The sequence below is a fragment of the Liolophura sinensis genome, chromosome 6, assembly GCF_032854445.1.
Source record: "Liolophura sinensis isolate JHLJ2023 chromosome 6, CUHK_Ljap_v2, whole genome shotgun sequence".
Taxonomy (NCBI): Eukaryota; Metazoa; Mollusca; class Polyplacophora; order Chitonida; family Chitonidae; genus Liolophura; species Liolophura sinensis.
In genome coordinates, this window is record NC_088300.1 from 47,482,332 (window position 1) to 47,498,464 (window position 16,133).

General features: G+C 38.8%; 1 protein-coding gene across 2 annotated transcripts; it reads left to right on the top strand.

The window, feature by feature from the left end:
• Nucleotides 1-259: 259 nt before the first annotated feature.
• LOC135467986 (CCR4-NOT transcription complex subunit 11-like) lies at nucleotides 260-14,044 on the top strand. 2 transcript variants are annotated; one of them, XM_064745961.1, is made up of 12 exons: nucleotides 260-365; nucleotides 3,319-3,424; nucleotides 3,710-3,844; nucleotides 4,991-5,107; nucleotides 7,282-7,335; nucleotides 8,255-8,370; nucleotides 8,761-8,914; nucleotides 10,137-10,343; nucleotides 10,931-11,010; nucleotides 11,622-11,691; nucleotides 11,885-12,040; nucleotides 12,813-14,044. In XM_064745961.1, exons 1-12 carry the CDS (start codon nucleotides 328-330, stop codon nucleotides 12,951-12,953), a joined length of 1,374 nt encoding a protein of 457 aa, XP_064602031.1. In that variant the 5' UTR covers nucleotides 260-327; the 3' UTR covers nucleotides 12,954-14,044. The 2 variants fall into 2 exon arrangements, with proteins under 2 accessions (XP_064602031.1, XP_064602032.1); XM_064745962.1 differs by lacking the exon at nucleotides 260-365 and adding an exon at nucleotides 1,049-1,110.
• Nucleotides 14,045-16,133: the final 2,089 nt, after the last annotated feature.

The following is a 16,133-nucleotide window of genomic DNA, read 5'->3' on the forward strand; positions in this document are numbered from 1 at the left end:
AGATTGCGTTATGATCACGTGACTTCAGCTATCCAGTTTTCAGAAATCAAAATTTACAAGTAATGGACTACCTTTGAAAATATCAGTAGCACGAGTTAAATAGAAAATAAATATCAAAATTGATGGCTAAATAATTGTATAAGAACTGGCAATTTTTGACCATTTGTTGTTTTAAAGAAAGCAGCAGTGCCGATCCGTTTTTCGAGTAAGTTTTCCGGTGTAGGTATTGTATCATCTTCCATTCTCAGATGTAGCGACGAGTAAATTGAAATGTTTGATTTTGTTGTATGAAATTTGTGTTCCAAATTGTTAGTTTTTGTCAGATCGATGGAGTTGACATTGAAAGAATTAGCATCGTTGCTAAGGTATGTATTTTATGTAAACCTAAATAATTATCTTACACCCAGCAAATTATCGACTACAAGGGCGTGCATTTGTTTTTTGAAAGTTCGAACAACGACACCAAATGTACCAGAAAAGTTCTTTAGTTTTTCTCTGGACAAATGAATTAAAACAAAGTTACATTGGGAAACGCTGTTATGGAAAGGATATGTGTCTAATTTATGACAACATTTGAGCTGTACAGCCATACAGATGCAGTCATGTGTTTATAAATCAGCGGTATGATCAGATAATAGGATGTACATTTGTGACTAGCTCAGACGGGCCGTCTGTTCATCCTAAAGGATGACGACGCTGATGCCAACAATGCTACCTGCCACCAGTCCTAACCATACCTGTTTTACGTGCTGACCATCACACATCGATGTTCGGGCCAATAAAAAAAGCGTCTGTCCGCACCTCTTGGTTGATTTATGTGCCTAGCAGCGATGGCCTTGTAGTTTTCGGCTCTGTTGGATTTACTAGCGATCGGAAGAGGGGACATCTGGCCGAGATGAGCATTTCGTTCAACTGTGAGTACGGACAGACATTTTTTGTCCACCCCAACATTGATGTGTGATGGACAGCACGTAAAGTAGGTACATTATGTGAGAGGTAGCATTGTTGACATAAGTTATCCTTTAGGATGAAGAGACATCCCGTCAGACTAATTTGTGACAAAAGACCTGGTCAAAATTAAAAACCAATAGTCTGCATATGTAGAATAGTGTATATACCATGTAACTAACAGTTCATTTTACTTTAGATTCACGTTCTGTAACCATAAATTTGGGCTAAACGATGTCAAATCTCCTCATTTTCTGTGCACTGGCCTCCTGTCATAGTTGACAAGTCGATGCTACGAAAGTGAGGCTCTCATGCCTAGCCTCGTAGAAACGTGCCGCGGGTTTTTGGTCCCATTGAAAAAAAATTGTTTTGCTTCTCACAGAACACATGTACCTCTATGTCAGATCAAATTACAAAAAAAAAAAAAAAAAATGATAGCCTTTTTCACAATGCTGGCTGCTGTTGTATAACTGAAATGTTCTTGAGTATGGCGTAAAATAACAATCAAATAAATAAATAAATAAATACATATGGTCAGATACCTAAAGGAAAAGAAAACTTAAAAACATGACACTATAGGCTGAAAAGAGCACATTTTTTGCTGTCTGGTGGCGCCTGCTACATAATTTTGCGATTTTTCCTCGCCATACACATAAAGCCTGAAAATGGCAAAGCTGGCATAAATTGCCAAGTTCATCGCGTCCTCCATCTTCAACACCCTGTAATTTATGCCAGGGGTGTGTTGCCTCTCAGCCAGTGAGAGTCATTAAATCTGCCAGCTTGTTCGTGTAAACTCGGAGCCTACATCCAACATTCCGGTTTCCCGATCGTCAAGTGAAAAACAAACTGTACTGTTCTCTACCTTCTGAGAAGAAGAGTTCTACCAGAAATGTACGAACTGCACTTCGGCAGTTTCCGAAAACAATTCTCCTCCTAACACAGAAGACTTCAGGACTAGTTCTTAGGCAAAATGGAGTCGCACACAGTGGATTTTTGCGCTGACTTTATTTATAATTTATCAACTTGAGGTACATATTAGAATATTTTTTTATGGGATGCACCTGCAAGGAAATGCATACACTTTTCAATTGTATTTGATTGATATTTGAATTTTTTTCACCTTTAATAATAGACTGACAACATTGTAATTTTTGGAGATTGCATGCTCTATGTACCAGTATAGCACATGCTGATTTCAGAGGCACAGAATTAGTCATGACTTCTTCAGGATTTGAACCAGTAACCCTAGAGTGAGTCACCCATTCAGCAGAAAATGCAGAAAGTTATGTCATCCATCTGGATCATTCAGTCAACAGCCCTCTCACAAAAATAAAGGGCACATAACGTTAAACACTGGTGATCTATGATCCATCTGTAGTTGAACACATCAAATATGTGCGTGCCAGTCATAAAGGGGTTCTATTATCAGTGTAAGTTAGCTTGTTTCCATGCAGGTTGTGGCCGTGTGGTTAAGCCTCTTGCCTTTCAGTCACTAGAACCCACAAAGTGTGGACCCAGTCCTAATATAAATGTGGATCTGTGACTATAAGTTTTTGATAATGCCCGTTTGACCATTTGTGCAATACTAGTATCACATTTGATGATGACCTCTTGTCACCCACTAAAAAATATGGTGTGCATGTCACCCCGCGTGTGTCTCCCATGCTAGAAAGTTCATCAGTAACTGGGGCCTCCTTGGCTCATTTGGTTAGCGATGTAATGACCCAGGAGCCTCTCACAAATGTGGTCGCTGTGAGCTCATGCTGGCTTACTCTCGGTCAGCAACCTGTGGTTGGTCTTGGGTTTCCCCCGGGTTCTGCCCAGTTTCCTCCCACCATAATGCTGGTCGCTGTTGTATAAGTGAAATAGTCTTGAGTATGGCGTAAAACACCAATCAGATAAAGAAATAAATCATCAGTGACTTTCCATTTGCCAGTGAATTACCGTGAGCACTCAAATTTCCTCCATCAATAAAGCTGACTGTTTAACAAGAATCAAGTATATAGATATAATTCAAATTGTTAATGTTTGTGACTGGTTTCTCTAAAATTTTGAAAGTATAAACGTGCTATGGGTGTTTATTTATTTATTTGATTGGTGTTTTACACCGTACTCAAGAATATTTCACTTATACGACGGCAACCAGTATTATGGTGGGTGGAAACTGGGCTGGAAAACCCACGCCCAACCGCGGGTTGCTAACAGACCTTCCCCGCACGGCCGGAGAGGAAGCCAGCATGAGCTGGACTCGAACTCACAGCGACCGCATTGGTGAGAGACTCCTGGGTCCTTATGCTGCGCTGCCCCACATGCTTTGAGTAAGAAATCATGTCGACTAATGTATGCATTAAAATACTTCTCTACTTTCAGTGTGTTATCTGAAGATGCTACGCAGACACAGACTTTTGAGGCCCTGTCTGGTGTATTCCATCACTACTTCTCAAAACAAGACCATTTCAAAGTTGGAATGGCAGTGGTAAGAAGTATAAAAACTGATGAATACAACAGGAAGACAAAAGAAAATTTTTTTTATCAAGCTGGGCAGAACAAATCAGCTCAAATTTTCAGTAATTACAAATGTTTAATGAGCAGTGTGAACTCTTTTGTATTTCATCCATACAACTTATTGCAATTATTGACTTTGTAATGAGTTTACTTACTACTGATTTTCCAAAGTTTCAGAGCAAATAGGCAGATCACCTGTTTTTTTGGCAGTCATATTGTACATGTATTTCTAACAGTATTGCTTTTATCTCAACAGGTTCTGATGTTACAGAACAAAGATTTGTTGCCTGATCCAACGCAGAAGCTGGCAGCCATTTTTCTGTTGTATGAAATGTACAAAACTGAGCCTATTACTGTCAATCCATTCGCATCTGTGTTTGTACATTTACTGGTATGATTTTTCGTTCCTTCATGTTTTATTGATTGTACTTCGTAAAATGTTTATTAGCAGGCCATCAAGAGATTACGTTTGTGTATTCATGTGTTTCCAAGAGTTAAACTTCAGTTCTCCTCCTCCACTGTGCTGCACAGACTAGTCTTTTGTGATTTATGGTTGTTTTGTTATTAAAACACATTTACATTCTGGATATACAACAATTAGCTCTTTATGATGCTCTGAAATTGACTTAACCAGGCAGGACATTGTTTGAATTCAAAATTTGTCTGACACTTGGTAACAGCTTGAAAAACAAAGATTTAAGAAATAATGTTCCTGCTTTGGTTGTCTAGCTGCAGTTTTCTAGTCATTCAGGTGGGAGAGGCTATTAATTAGGTCGATGGCCTTATTGACTATAATACTGTCGCTAAGTACCCATAGCAGGGAGTATTATTTCAATTCTGTAACCCTCCCCAAAATGGTTAATGCGGGTAATCTAATAATTAAAGATGAAAAAGTCACATAAGTCACTTCAATGGGGATGTAATACAAAGTTGCAAATTGTCCACCATATGCTGATTTCATATGGTTAACCTTTCTGTGACATCACAGTTGTTTGCCAAGGATGGAATGAAAGTAACAAGATCGCGTAACATTGTTCTGTTACATATGGCCTGTGATATCTATACATTCATTTTTGTCAGCGAAAACAGCATCCCATTTCATAATAGATTTGTTCGTTCTGTTTACGTCGTCAGATGAGCGCTTTGCACAAGCACCAAAGGGAGTAAAACATAACATTTATAAGCTTTGATTATCTTCCTTATATGTAAAATACAAATCGTCAAGGTTATAGAGTACCATGTATATTTGTTTTGCTACAGGTTATGAGTAGGACAGTGAAGAATGAGAAATGTTTCATAAAATGCAATCATTCTCATTGATTGTGTCATATCTGAAAGACTCTGTCAGTGACAGGGAAAATTGGTACTGGTAAAAAGAAAGAGAAATTTGACCAAAATCCTATTGACTTGATTTGACTTGTCTGAGAGGGGGGGGGGGGGGGGTTGGTCATTTCCTTTGGGTTTTGTATTGTACCCCATAGATTCACACCTAAACACTTCCATGTACATGTTTTCTCGCCTCATGTTTTTCCCCCAGAATCCACCCACAGAAAGTCAGGAGGCAGGTCAGTATGACCTACATTGGGCCATCCCTCCTATCTCCAGCTCAGAGCGCTACTTCTTATCACAACTTATATCCAGTCCTACAAAAGAGGTTTGTCTTATATATCTGGTGACCATTTCTCTGTGTTAATTGTAGCACATCCCAGATTTTATGGTGTCATTTTGTCCTATATTCTGAGCTTTGCAGCGTGATATTACTTTACAGTAGATATTCTTTGGTTGCTTTATTCCTGCTTTTCTCCCCTCATAAAGCTGATCACCATCAGATTAGCGAAGAAAATCTTGTCCAGTGTAAAACACCAATCAAATAAATAAGTTAATTAAAGAATTATTGTCCAGATTGGTTATTTATTTATAATTAGCTACCCTAGTACATTGTTAAATTGAGAGTCAAAGAATATTGGAAAAAAGTACAGTAATCTAAGTAATTTGGCATTAAAATCACTAGATAATGAGGCTGGGTTTATGCATTTTCTTCGCTAACACTCGGTATTCTCCGCCGAATAACGTCATACAAATCAAACGAACTGTCAGAGCTTCACCATTTAGTTCAGTGTCCACAAAAGTGACAACAAGCATATCAAATTTCTCCATGAAATGGTTTGCTGTTCTGCATAGGATTCTGAAAACAGGTTCGTCGAAAAACCCTGGGGTTAGTTTATTCAAGTTTCCAGACGATTTGGCCCTCAAGAAAGCATTGATTCACAGCACAAGACAGAAGGGTTTTATACCCATCAAATACAGCCAAATCTTTGCTGGGCTGGAAAACCTTGTGGTGGCTTCCAGTGAATGTCGCTTTGATACACGCTATCCCATTGGTTGTGTCTCTCCTGTGGACCAATGAGTGAGCTTCTAACTAATTGTGTACAGCAACGTGATGACCGTTTTACAGCTGCGACAATGCCAGCGGTTTCTGACCAGCTACAGAGGACGATTAAAAGCGAAAACAATCCAAAACTAATCATGTTGCTTGACTGCGTTAATCAAGAATTAATGAATGGGGTTGAAAAACAGGTTGTTGCTTAAAATTACTCATCACAGGTATGAAAACAAGTGACATCTCTTTGAACACTGCTTAGGGTAGGTGCAAAAGCAGTCTTATCTAGTGACAATCCTTTCCTCATTGTTTTAAACTCTGATCCAGATTACGAGGTTTAGTGACACCGCAGGAAACAAAAGAGGATTAAAGTCACCTTCCATAATATCTGTTTGATCAAGTTTGCGTGAGTAATTCTGGTCCTAATATAACTAGGGAAATTAAACAGTTGTAAGAATTTTCTTTCAGTGTTGCCTTGATGAAATGCATGAAAATCAATTCCCACAAACCCATTTTTGAAGTAAATCCACTCGGGGAATGGAATGATATTTTATTGTTGAGCAGACAAAGAGGGGGAGGGGTGAATATTAAATATGATATACACATGAAATGTAGACCCACAGTGCAACACACGATAAAGCTGTAGCTTACCACTTTGTATTGCCAATGTGGTTGGAAATGCCTGGATAAAGATCAAATTCATTGTCTGAAAACTCAGAATCTGAAGTCTGACCAGAAATGTCAGTGTCATAAATCAGAACTTCAGCGTTGTTCACTATGGGTCCAAATTGATATGAGAGTATATTTGCTTCTGTGTAGCTAGAATCTATTTCGAAAATGTCACTGTTTTGATACAAATTCCCAGGTTATTTAAGGCCAGCTAGACTTGCGTTGGCCATCTATGACATCACCAGCTGGAAATCGGCTAGGATTGTTTGAGTGGGGATTTAAAGTCATAATAACTTTTCTCAGAGGTCCTTCTGGTAACATACTGTTCAACAAGTTATAATCTTTATACTTAGGACAAGTAGCTAAACCTGGACACTAATCTTTTAATACTGTAGAAATGGTTATTTTGTAACATCCTTGCTTGAGGATCATTGTAAGGGGATAGTCCATCAAATGGCCAGCACCACTTCTACATATGTATATTGTGACACTGTGGCTTTTCTTTGTTAAGCTGAAGCAGCACATTAATTTCACAGAAACTGAGATTTGCCTTCTTTTAGGAGACACTCTGGAAATCATATTACAAAAATCAATGTTAAAATTAGTGATGATTCTCAAAAACAGAAGCAAGAAAACATTGAGTTTCGTCATGAAGTGCTGCTTGGCCCAGAATGTTCTGTACAAGGCTGGTCTTTTATTTCTGATAAACTGAGTTATGATTTGCTTTATGGACTCATTAATGTGATTGCACGATACAGTCATGTATATTGCGTTGACAGATATTCAAGAAAACACCCACACAGATAGTACAGATGGATGTTGGGAACATGCAGGTAAAAAATTGTGATTGTGTCTTACCTGTCAGTTTTGAAGTATTTTAGCTGTATCACTGTATAGTAGATTTTACTCAGATTTCTGATCATTCTAATAAAAATACCTGAATAATAAATGCTGGTGTAAATCCACATGTATAAAATGACATTAAACTGATGATGAGCATACAGAAGGATGAGAAACCATAGAAAAAAAATTTCTCCCACTGGGCACATTATCACTGGTGTGGAGTTATGGCAAGGTTGCAGTATCTACAGTGCAGCTTATCCTAATAATTGTGTGCTTTCAGTGTTAGAATTGTTTTATGCAGTAGTATTTCAACACCTGAGAAGTGATTTATACATGTTCAGCTTTACACATGAAGTTAAATGTGTGAAGTCTGGTAACATCTTTAACTGGGAAGGCTGTAGTAGTGTTTCCCTTATTTATACATTGATAGCTTTATTTTCATAGTATTGTATCATGTTGTCTTTCTGTCTTTTCCGTCTGTCCATAAAGTTTTTGATCATAGCGCATTATCTACGGAAACTCCTCACTGCTTACAGCGGAAAAATTTGTTTCCTTCATACATTGTACCTCCAGAGCAGAAGCCCAGTTCAAACAAGCTAAAAAAATATAAAATGAGTTTTTCCCTGTTTTTGTGGTCTATGTGTTCTTTCTTTTCAAAACTATATAAACAACAGTTTCACTGAAAATTTCCAAGTGTTCCTATGCATGTGGATCATCAGCACTAAGCCTAATGACATTGCGAGTTATTCACCCTGTTTCTTCCACCCTGTTTCTGCCACCCATAAACCTGACTGCCATCATATAGACTAGAGTGATACATTCTGGACCAAGGCATTTGACACCAATCAAGTAAATAAATCACCCTACTATGATGGGCATGTTGTGAGGTTCTAAGACTTTTTGTTGCAGTCATTTGATGTGAGTGGCCTTCAGCTGGCCCTGGCAGAGCGGCAGTCAGAGATGCCAGCCTTGAGTAAAGCAAGCATTCCATGTGTGGTACCTGACCCAGACAATAAACCTAACAAGTAAGACAGCTTTAGGAAACTGCCAAAGAGTTTAAGCCAATTACATACATTTGTCAAGTCTACACAAAGGCCCAGTTTTCTATATTTAGGGCTTAAACTACTTATAAATGCTGCTTCCACCAGAGGCATAAAAATATGCAGATATTCCAGAGGTAATATCATGTGTTCAACTGCTGATGAAACTGAAGGTTTACATCTATCATCATTGCATACTTCATATATTCCTCAGTATCAAACCGCTGGTGTTCTTTTTGAAGATCTGCGTACTAGATCAGCTCATACATTACTTCTTTCTTTGGATTTTTCACCTGTGTTCATTGTACATGGTTTTTTTTCTAGATTTGAACAGTGTGCTTGATACTGTTTCACTTTTCCTTGTTTTGGTTTCAGTTTTGAACAGTTTGGTAAGCCTGGAATGATCAACCCTGATGTACAGCGACAGTGTATAGAAGCTTTGTTGGAGGGCCCAAACCCTGCTGTACAGACATCCATGAGACCAGAGTTTATCAGGCTTGCCCCACCTCTACATGTGGCTGAGGATGAGGTAAGAAATTGACACTGCTGTAGCCCTTGGTCAGGTTAATGACCTCTTAAATCTCTTAACCTGATATATATATATATATATATATATATATATGTGGAAAATATTCCCGTGTACAGAGTAAAACACAAATCAGGAAAATAAATTGCATTGTTTGCACAACATGTTCTTGTCGGTATTGGCGCGTTCAATTGGTCTTTAATCTTCTCGGCGATTAAAAGCAGCTGTGATCTTAAAGATATACAGAATTGTTGTTGATTGGCTGGTGTGACAGATAGACAAGTGTGGGCTAAGTCAACTCAGAATTGCAACTAATTGGCTTGTGTGACAGATAGGCAAGTCTACAATAAATCTACACAGAATTGTCACTAACGCGCTAGTGTGAGAGATCGGCAAGTCTAGGATAAGTTTATACAGAATTGTCCCTGATCAGCTGGCGTGACAGACAGGCAAGTCTAGGTTAAGCCTTCACGGAATCGCCGCTAATTGACAGGTGTGATACATAGGCAAGTCTAAGTTTACACAGAATTGTCACTGATTAGCTAGTGTGATAGGCAAGTCTAGGTTAAGCCTTCACAGAATTGCTGCTAATTGACTGGTGTGACAGATAGGCAAGTCTAGGATAAGTTTGCATAGAATTGCTGCTAATTGACTGGTGTGACAGATAGGCATGTCTGGGTTAAGCTTTCACAGAATATCCACTAAGGGACTGGTGTGACAGATAGGCAAGTCTAGACTGTGCTGAATTTTAGATCATAGATTAGATGCTGTGTATTTATTCAAACCCAACCAAAACTGCAGGCATTAAAGCGGGGGTTTCTGTATCCACAGTCAGCCAGTCGGTATCTTGTAACTCTTATAATGGAATCATAATGTCATATACGTGTCACTGTAGTGTTTTTTTATGATGTACCATAAAATAAAAGTATTGACTCATTTCTCCTTAAAACCAGTAATGAGGTCATCGATTTATATATACATGTAATGATAATTACAGTTGAGTTCTGGGCCCAGTCATTCAAAAGTGTATTAGCAGTTAAGCCCAGTATTAACTTTAGACTTGACTAAAGTGCCATTAGTTTCGTATTAGGTTGAGACTGGTATTAAGATTTAAGCCTGGCTTAACTTTTAATTCACTTCTGAACAACTGGCTCCTGTTATACATATATATGTCATGTAACAGTAGACACCCTCTCAGTCATGTATTCTGTTTCACTTCTTATAGCTGGTGTGGATGAATCCAGTTGATGGAGATCACAGTATAGCCTGGGACACAACTATGTGTGTGAGCAGTTCTGCTGGGGCTGAGGTCAGGCGGCTGATGAACCGGGCGTTCAAGGGACCCCTGGTACATAGCCATCAACAGCAACTGCTCGGAGAACTGGAGAAAGACCCCAGACTGGTGTACCATATTGGGCTCACACCTGCCAAGGTAACACGCCTGTGTGTAGGCAGTCTGTACTTGAAGAGTGACTAAACATGGTTTTACTCAACCTTGCCTGATGAGGTCACACTTTCGATTCCAACTCATACAATAATGAATTGTCCAGGTTTATGGCAGGTTTTATTGTAAGCAGTCTTGAGATAAGCAAAGAAACAAAATAAAAAACAAAGTTGACGTCAAGGAATATTGTACACTGATTTGATACCAAGTCAGTTGTAATCCCAAAAGATTGTGACAGCAGAAGAGGTCTGTATAAAATGTCAACTTTCTTGTGGCCAAAATAGAATTCCCACACAGAAGTCTGTCCATGAAATCACAGTTGTGACATAAACTGTGCCACTCTAGTGGAATTCAACTGAAGGAAACAAAGATTTATATAATATCATATAGAAATATGTATCTTTGACCTCTCTCATTGTCAATGAGACAGATTCTCAATATAGTACATTATGAGATTCATGATAAATCCCCATACCAGCTGTGACAAACCAAGAGTGTCACATAAACTAACATGTACTGGGTTTGTATTGTTCGAGTTGTCCCCCCTTACACTGTAATCCATTTTGATCTTTCAGTTACCAGACCTTGTAGAGAACAACCCTCTGGTAGCCATTGAAGTTCTGCTCAAATTGATGCAGTCAAATCAAATAACGGAGTAAGTCAATCATTCGGTTATCATATGGTGTATCAGACAGTAATTGTTTTGTTTTTTCTATGTTAGCCCGGTTTACTTTCATCATAATGCCGGTTGCCATTGTATAAGTGAAATATTCTTGTGTACAATGTAAAGCAGATTGAGAAAGGAGCACTTAAAAACACTGCAATATCGCATTCTGCATTATTGGTTAAAATTTGACAGTGAAAAGGCAATGTAAGGTTTTTCCTCTCATTACTCTTATGTGCACTTAATAGTACAGGTAGTTGGTCACCATTTGGAGGAGTTTCTAAAATATACTTTAATTCACCTAATATTTAGCATTTTGCAAATGACACATTGTGTACGATTCTCACAGAGACCCTTAAAAATTTTTTTGTGAAGCCTCAGTAGTTTCTTCATATGACTGAAAAAGTGTTGAGAACGACGTTAAACCACAAGCACTCACTCACTCACTCAGTAGTTTCTTATAACAAAACTATCACTCTAAGGCCTACATTTGTGTCTTAAAAGCATTTTTACATACCAAACTTCAGGTGAAATACAGTTCTCCAGTTGGACACCCTGCCTTATTCAGCCAGTTGAATGCTTTGTACTTTTTTTTTTTCCAGATACTTTTCAGTATTGGTTAACATGGAGATGTCTTTACATTCTATGGAAGTGGTGAACAGATTGACAACGGTGAGTCTGATTTTCTCGTTAATACAGGTTGAGTTAGTTTACCATGAGAAATTATTCGCCATTTGGTGAACACAAATTAAATATTAAACACATCCAAGTAAAAAAACTTCCTTCAGTGCATTCATATAATGGAAAATGATTTTTTTTGTGAAGTAAATAACAAAACTACATTTGAATCTGAATTATGTTTCAGGCTGTGGATCTACCATCTGAATTTATTCACCTGTACATCTCTAATTGCATCTCCACCTGTGAGACAATCAAGGATAGATACATGCAGAACAGGCTGGTGCGACTTGTCTGCGTCTTCTTACAGTCCCTCATCAGGAACAAAATTATAAATGTCACGGTATGTTAGTGAATAAAAATATGTCTTAGTTTAATAAAGACACATTTTTTCGTTACCAAGCGCTTCTCTAACTTTCAAGTCATTTTATGTGAAATATGTGATTAACCATTGGCCTGTTGTACAAAAGCGTTCAGGGCATTAGTTTGCAGATCCTTTCCTGTGATAGTGTAATTTGGTATCATAAGCTTGAATCTCCAGCTTCAAATAATTTGACGGGGGCCTCCGTGGCTCAGTTGGTTAGCGCACTAGCGCAGCGTAATGACCTAGGAGTCTCTCATCAATGCGGTCGCTGTGAGTTCAAGTCCAGCTCATGCTGGCTTCCTCTCTGGCCATACGTGGGAAGGTCTGCCAGCAACCTGCGGATGGTTGTGGGTTTCTCCCGGGCTGTGCCCGGTTTCCTCCCACCATAATGCTGGCCGCCGTCGTATAAGTGAAATATTCTTGAGTACGGCGTAAAACACCAATCAAATAAATAAATAAATAAATCAAATAATTTGTTTTGTAACAAAGATCAAACTTTCAGAGTAAAGCCCTTTTAGACGCAGACCTCAGATGAACTGGCTATGCTGTCATCTGAAATGTGTTTCTCAGATCAAAGCTCCTTGTCTTGTTTAACTGGAAAATTTTTCATTGTATATGATAGTCCATGTCATAATTTAAGACAGCTTTTTAATGCCAGTAGCATGTGTTGGTTAGCAGTTACTAGAATTTCAATTTGTTGCTAATTGTTACTGTGGTGTTAAAATATCATCAATTCCTGTTTCTTTTCTAGGACATATTTATTGAAGTACAAGCATTCTGTATCGAGTTCAGTCGGATAAGAGAAGCCGCAGGACTGTTCAGGTTGTTAAAGTCTCTGGATAATGCTGAACAACAGCCAGGCCAGCCTCCACAACCAGGGGTCAGGGGATGACCTTTGACACACAAAATTTGATGCATGAACTTTATGGTTGAAAGGTCACCAATGACTTCACATACTGCTTGTCTTGTCTTGGTGGACAGCTTCCAACATACATGTATTTAGCAGGACAGGAGACAATATGGCTCAATAAAATGCAGAGATCTGTGTTGTTACAGAGCAGTGGACAAGTCTGAGGGAATTAGCTGCTTTTTGAGTCATAGATTTTTTATATCAGTGTGACTTATTGACACTCTGTACAGTTATTTGCAGAAATGTGGATGTTTGCAGATATTTGTTAAGCTTTTGTGTAAATCGCTAAAATTGAGAAACCAAGGCAAGCAGAAAGTATGCCATTGTAAAAACTACACTTAAAAGTTGAAGGTTGAAGGGTTCTTCACCGGCTCAGTCAGATAAAACATCCTTGCCCTGTGAGCAATGAGATCTCTAGCCCTATGAGCAGTGAGATCCCAAGCTGAAACTCTCGCTCTAACTGTTCACAATACCTTGATGACAAGAAACTGTGGATAACAATCATGCCCTTGATCAGTAGTTTCCCGCACTCATAAAACTCCACAGTGTATTCCACCTTACCACCATCCTCTAAGTGAAAAATTCTTGGGTACCGTGTTAATTAAACACCAATCAAATTAATAAATCCCCTGTATATGTACAGGAAAGAAGAAAATATTAACTATGGGTGATGTTTTTGGTCTGCTTTGCTGGGATTGAATTCTATTTTACAGTAGTTACAACAGTTTGCATCAATATTAGATATGAATCATATTTGTCTAATATTATCATCAGACCTCCAGCAAGATCTCAGAACATTTGAGTTCTCAGCATGAAGTCTTGTCCATGACACTGTCATTCCAGAGTGTTGACCTGTGCCTGCTACAATTGATCACGTGGCTAAAGCTTTAATAGTCAAAGAGTACAGGTGTTTAATTAATTCTGATGTGTGATTCAGTTATTCTGCTGATTTCTGTCCTTGTCAGTACTGACTGCTAATTCAACATTTCCTCCAGTGAAAGGTTAAGAGTAAGATAATCCATTACTCTTTGTGTGGTGACAGCGGTGAAACAGGTCAATAAACAAATGTTTTATCCAACTGTTTCCATTCATAGTTTGTTTTCAGTTCACTCTGAGAAGACAGGACCCAGGCGTTAAAATGCGTATGGCTAACATGTAACTGAATTGTGGCATGGGAGCAGATGGTCAAGGCACTTGCCCTTAAATTACTAGAGACACACAAGGTATGGCTTCAAGCCTGGCACTGGGTAAAGAATTTGTGGATTCCCCAGTTCTCAATGTTCATGGAGCCTCGGTAACAAAAAGTGGATGACAACACTTGTGTGTGGCCTTTTGTACAGTGTAGCATTCACCGAAGGCCATTTGTCCTCCACTGTTGTGGTGTGAATATACATACGTCACACTTGGTAAAGCGTGTCTGTAACATGCCAAAGGTTTGGGGTTTACACCAGACTCTCCTCGAATGTACGTGAAATGTTCTTGAGTTTGGTATTAAACAACAATAAAACAATTAATCGTGGCACCATGGATATGATGTAAAACTACACCAAATTATGAGCTTCCACCTCAGAGTGAAGAGTAATCTACTTTCCTGAGTTCAATTGTGCTTATAGGATTTCACATTGCTAGCACTTTGCCAAGTGCTGATCAGCCTGGTGTCTATATACTATGTCATGTCTGATGTCTACAGCATGGCATTCCAGTGAGGGAGCACTGCAAATATATCAGCCTGGGAATCACCATTGGAATATACCCCAAACATAATGTTCAATGGTAAACTGTGCACAAACAAATAATGTAAAAGTTAAATACATATGGGGGCCTCCGTGGTTCAGTCGGTTAGCGCGCTAGCGCAGCGTAATGACCCAGGAGCCTCTCACCAATGCGGTCGCTGTGAGTTCAAGTCCAGCTCATGCTGGCTTCCTCTCCGGCCGTAAGTGGGAAGGTCTGGCAGCAACCTGCGGATGGTCATGGGTTTCCCCCGGGCTGTGCCCGGTTTCCTCCCACCATAATGCTGGCCGCCGTTGTATAAGTGAAATATTCTTGAGTACGGCGTAAAACACCAATGAAATAAATAAATAAATCAAATACATATGTAATTGCTTTGTGAAAGTGGTGCATATATGACACTTGCTTCACAAGCTCTGGGAAAATATTGTTTTCAGACTTTGAACACCTTGATAAGGATCATATTGAGGGTTATATAATTAAGATTTGCATATCAACAATCCATATAGCTATGTTACTGACTACACAAAAGAAGAACTTGAAACAAACAGTACAGGTGTAGAGCTAAATGTGCCTATTTGCCTGATAACCTGTAACGTACCTTACCAGAGTGACATGACTGGTTTTCATTACATTTATGTTCAGCTAATAGTGACTACAAATAAAACAACTAAACCAACGATCCTGTCTTTCAACAAGGACTCTTTTTCTTTTTTTTTACAAGTACGACTCTAGTTCGCATGCTTAAGTATACAGGGAATGCCTGTTGGAGTTTGTTTCATTTAACTTGTTACCTGTCGCGATTCAGCTATCTATAAAATCAACCAGTATACTCGCTACCGGTACCAAAATTGCCCTTCGTTAGTGACAAGTTCTATGCATCGATATGTTGGGTATTATTGCAAAGAAAATGCCGTTCGAATACTTTTCTACTTCATAATGCTAAACTCTATAAGGTTGGCTTAGACTCTAGGAATCCATTGCGTCACTAAGACGAATCGTAATTTGATAGTGCGGCTGCCTGGAGTGTACTGTATCCCAGATAAAGCGCTTACATGAGGACAACTGATTTTATAGATAGACAGGAAGTTAAACGAATCGGACTGGCACACAAAATTTCCGGTATTGCGGTATAGTCCCCGATTCTATCTATACACGCGCACTGGCATGCCATATAATTCCCCTAACAATTTGTAACCCTAGCTGTATCTAGCATAACATTTATACCGTTTCATTCAGTGATCTGTCATTTCGACAACCGGTCCCACTGGGAAAACACATACAGAGGCATATGCACGTAGCAGGCCACATGAATATATCAAATAAACATCGATACAATGTCACAGTATGTGGAATTCTACAGGTTCGTCTTGCTCAGCCAGGCCAAACATTTGCGACATGACTTTGATTAAAGGTAGATGGAACAAAAGATTA

Coding starts and splice junctions, on each gene's coding strand:
- LOC135467986 (XM_064745961.1), top strand. CDS start 328: ATGGAGTTGACATTGAAAGAATTAGCATCGTTGCTAAG. Junction 3,425..3,709: donor TCAAAGTTGGAATGGCAGTG/GTAAGAAGTATA, acceptor TTATCTCAACAG/GTTCTGATGTTACAGAACAA. Junction 11,692..11,884: donor TGGTGAACAGATTGACAACG/GTGAGTCTGATT, acceptor ATTATGTTTCAG/GCTGTGGATCTACCATCTGA.